Source organism: Emiliania huxleyi (assembly GCF_000372725.1).
Source record: "Emiliania huxleyi CCMP1516 chromosome Unknown EMIHUscaffold_144, whole genome shotgun sequence".
In the NCBI taxonomy this organism is placed as follows: Eukaryota; Haptophyta; order Isochrysidales; family Noelaerhabdaceae; genus Emiliania; species Emiliania huxleyi.
Genome location: NW_005201154.1, coordinates 268,873 through 269,573, shown reverse-complemented (window position 1 = coordinate 269,573; position 701 = coordinate 268,873). Strand labels below are relative to the sequence as shown.

The following is a 701-nucleotide window of genomic DNA, read 5'->3' as shown; positions in this document are numbered from 1 at the left end:
TTCCCGCCCTCGCCTCCGCCGCCCTCGACGCCGCCTCCATCGCCGCCTCCGCCGTGTCCACATCCCCCATCGTCGCCGTCACCGAGACTTCCACCACCAAGCCCACCGCCGCCATCGCCGCCGCCATCATAACCGCCGCCGCCCGGGCCGGAAGCTGCCTGATCGCCTCCAAGTAGTCCAAGTGCATCTAGGTCTCTATAACGCTAGTCTGGATTCGTGTCGATTGTGGATTGAAGATGGCAGATGGGATAAAAGTACTGACAAAAGGATGGGGGAGGGGGGGATCGGAAGGCCGCACAAACCGGATTGGTAGAGAATAGAACGTGACGTCGTCGTCACTCCAGCGCGCGCTGCCGCTTCGGCTTCTGCCACCCTGAGCCCGCCTTTCCGTCGCCCCTGCTCTCCTCCTCCCCCGCCTCGGGCTCGGCCGCCGGAGCGCCGCCCGTTACCTCGGCCGCGTAGTACTTTTGCTTGCGCTCGTCGAAGCACTGGACAAAGCGCACCGGGGCGCCGTCCGGCAGCCGAACGCCGTCCAAGATGTCGTTTGTGTGGCAAAAGAGGTCGGACCCCTCGCCCCCGCGCGGCACGATGAAGCCGAACCCCTTCTGCGGGTTCCAGCGTTTCGCGGTGCCGCTGTGGAGCATCGGCAGCCCGGTGTGCGCCTGCTGCTTGACGCGCTCGAGCTCTTCGAGCTTGGCCAC

General features: G+C 65.9%; 1 protein-coding gene across 1 annotated transcript; it reads right to left on the bottom strand.

Annotated features, from left to right (window-relative positions):
* Window positions 1-335: 335 nt before the first annotated feature.
* Window positions 336-644, bottom strand: EMIHUDRAFT_228175 (hypothetical protein; the record flags this gene model as incomplete). The annotated part of the gene is made up of 1 exon (XM_005787250.1): window positions 336-644. One exon carries the CDS (start codon window positions 642-644, stop codon window positions 336-338), a length of 309 nt encoding a protein of 102 aa, XP_005787307.1.
* Window positions 645-701: the final 57 nt, after the last annotated feature.